The 942-nt window shown below is 35.2% G+C and overlaps 1 protein-coding gene across 1 annotated transcript in view; it reads left to right on the forward strand.

Annotated features, from left to right (window-relative positions):
- Window positions 1-243: 243 nt before the first annotated feature.
- LOC110875289 (disease resistance protein RPV1-like) overlaps window positions 244-942 on the forward strand; it is a 1,901-nt gene continuing 1,202 nt past the window's right edge. The window contains exons 1-3 of the mRNA XM_022123485.2: window positions 244-251; window positions 332-836; window positions 921-942. The exon at window positions 921-942 is cut by the window's right edge and continues 269 nt beyond it. Coding sequence (XP_021979177.2) covers window positions 244-251; window positions 332-836; window positions 921-942 — 535 coding nt within the window. The remainder of the gene's footprint in view (window positions 252-331; window positions 837-920) is intronic.

The raw sequence follows: 942 nt of genomic DNA on the forward strand, positions 1-942 counted from the left end.
AATCTATTTATCTTTTAATGTTATGTTATTCGTTGAAACAATGTTGTATTTTGTTTTGAATATTGTATGACAATTTAGCACTAGCAATGAAATTTGAATTTAATTAAATATTGTCACATAGTGTTATGAAGTCTCTAGCAATCTATACACACTTCGTCTCATCCCGATGTTTCCGCCATCGGTTGGGGTGTGACAAGCCTGCCTGGTTTAAGCCGGGAAGTAGAATCATCATAACCACAAGAGATGAGCAAGTGCTAGTAGCACAACGAGTTAATGTTATTCATGATGTCACTCTGTTATCGGATGAGGAAGCAATTTGCCTCTTTAGTAGGTATGCATTTGGGAGGGAAATTCCAGATCAAGGGTATGAAGAGCTATTAAGAAAAGTTGTACATTATGCTGCCGGTCTTCCCTTAACAATCAAAGTTTTGGGTTCACATCTTTGTGGTAGGACTGAGAATGAATGGGTAGACACCATAGAAAGACTAAAAACCATTCCCTTGGAGAAAACTTTGAAAAGATTGGAAATAAGCTATAATGGCCTGGAGAATGATGAGAAAGTAATATTCTTTGATGTTGTATGCATTCTGAAAGGTGAAATGAAAGATGACTCAATAAGAATACTTGAAAGTTGTGGGTTCAATGCTCAGATTGGTTTAAGAGTTCTTGAGCAGAAATCTTTGATAACTATTTCTGATAATGACGGTTTGCGTTTCCATTACCATATAAAAGAAATGGGTTGGAATATTGTTCATGGTTTGCACCCTCTTGAGCCTAGCAAGCATACCCGATTATGGATTAAAGAGGAAATTGAAGATATATTGGTTAATGAATTGGTAAGTTCAAGTTTATATGAATGGTGGAAAACTACAACATTTTTATTTGTTTTGACCAAAGTTTCATATATGCTTTTTTTACAGGGTACCGAAGTAACAAGAAGTA

Source organism: Helianthus annuus, chromosome 9 (genome assembly GCF_002127325.2).
Source record: "Helianthus annuus cultivar XRQ/B chromosome 9, HanXRQr2.0-SUNRISE, whole genome shotgun sequence".
Lineage (NCBI taxonomy): Eukaryota > Viridiplantae > Streptophyta > Magnoliopsida > Asterales > Asteraceae > Helianthus > Helianthus annuus.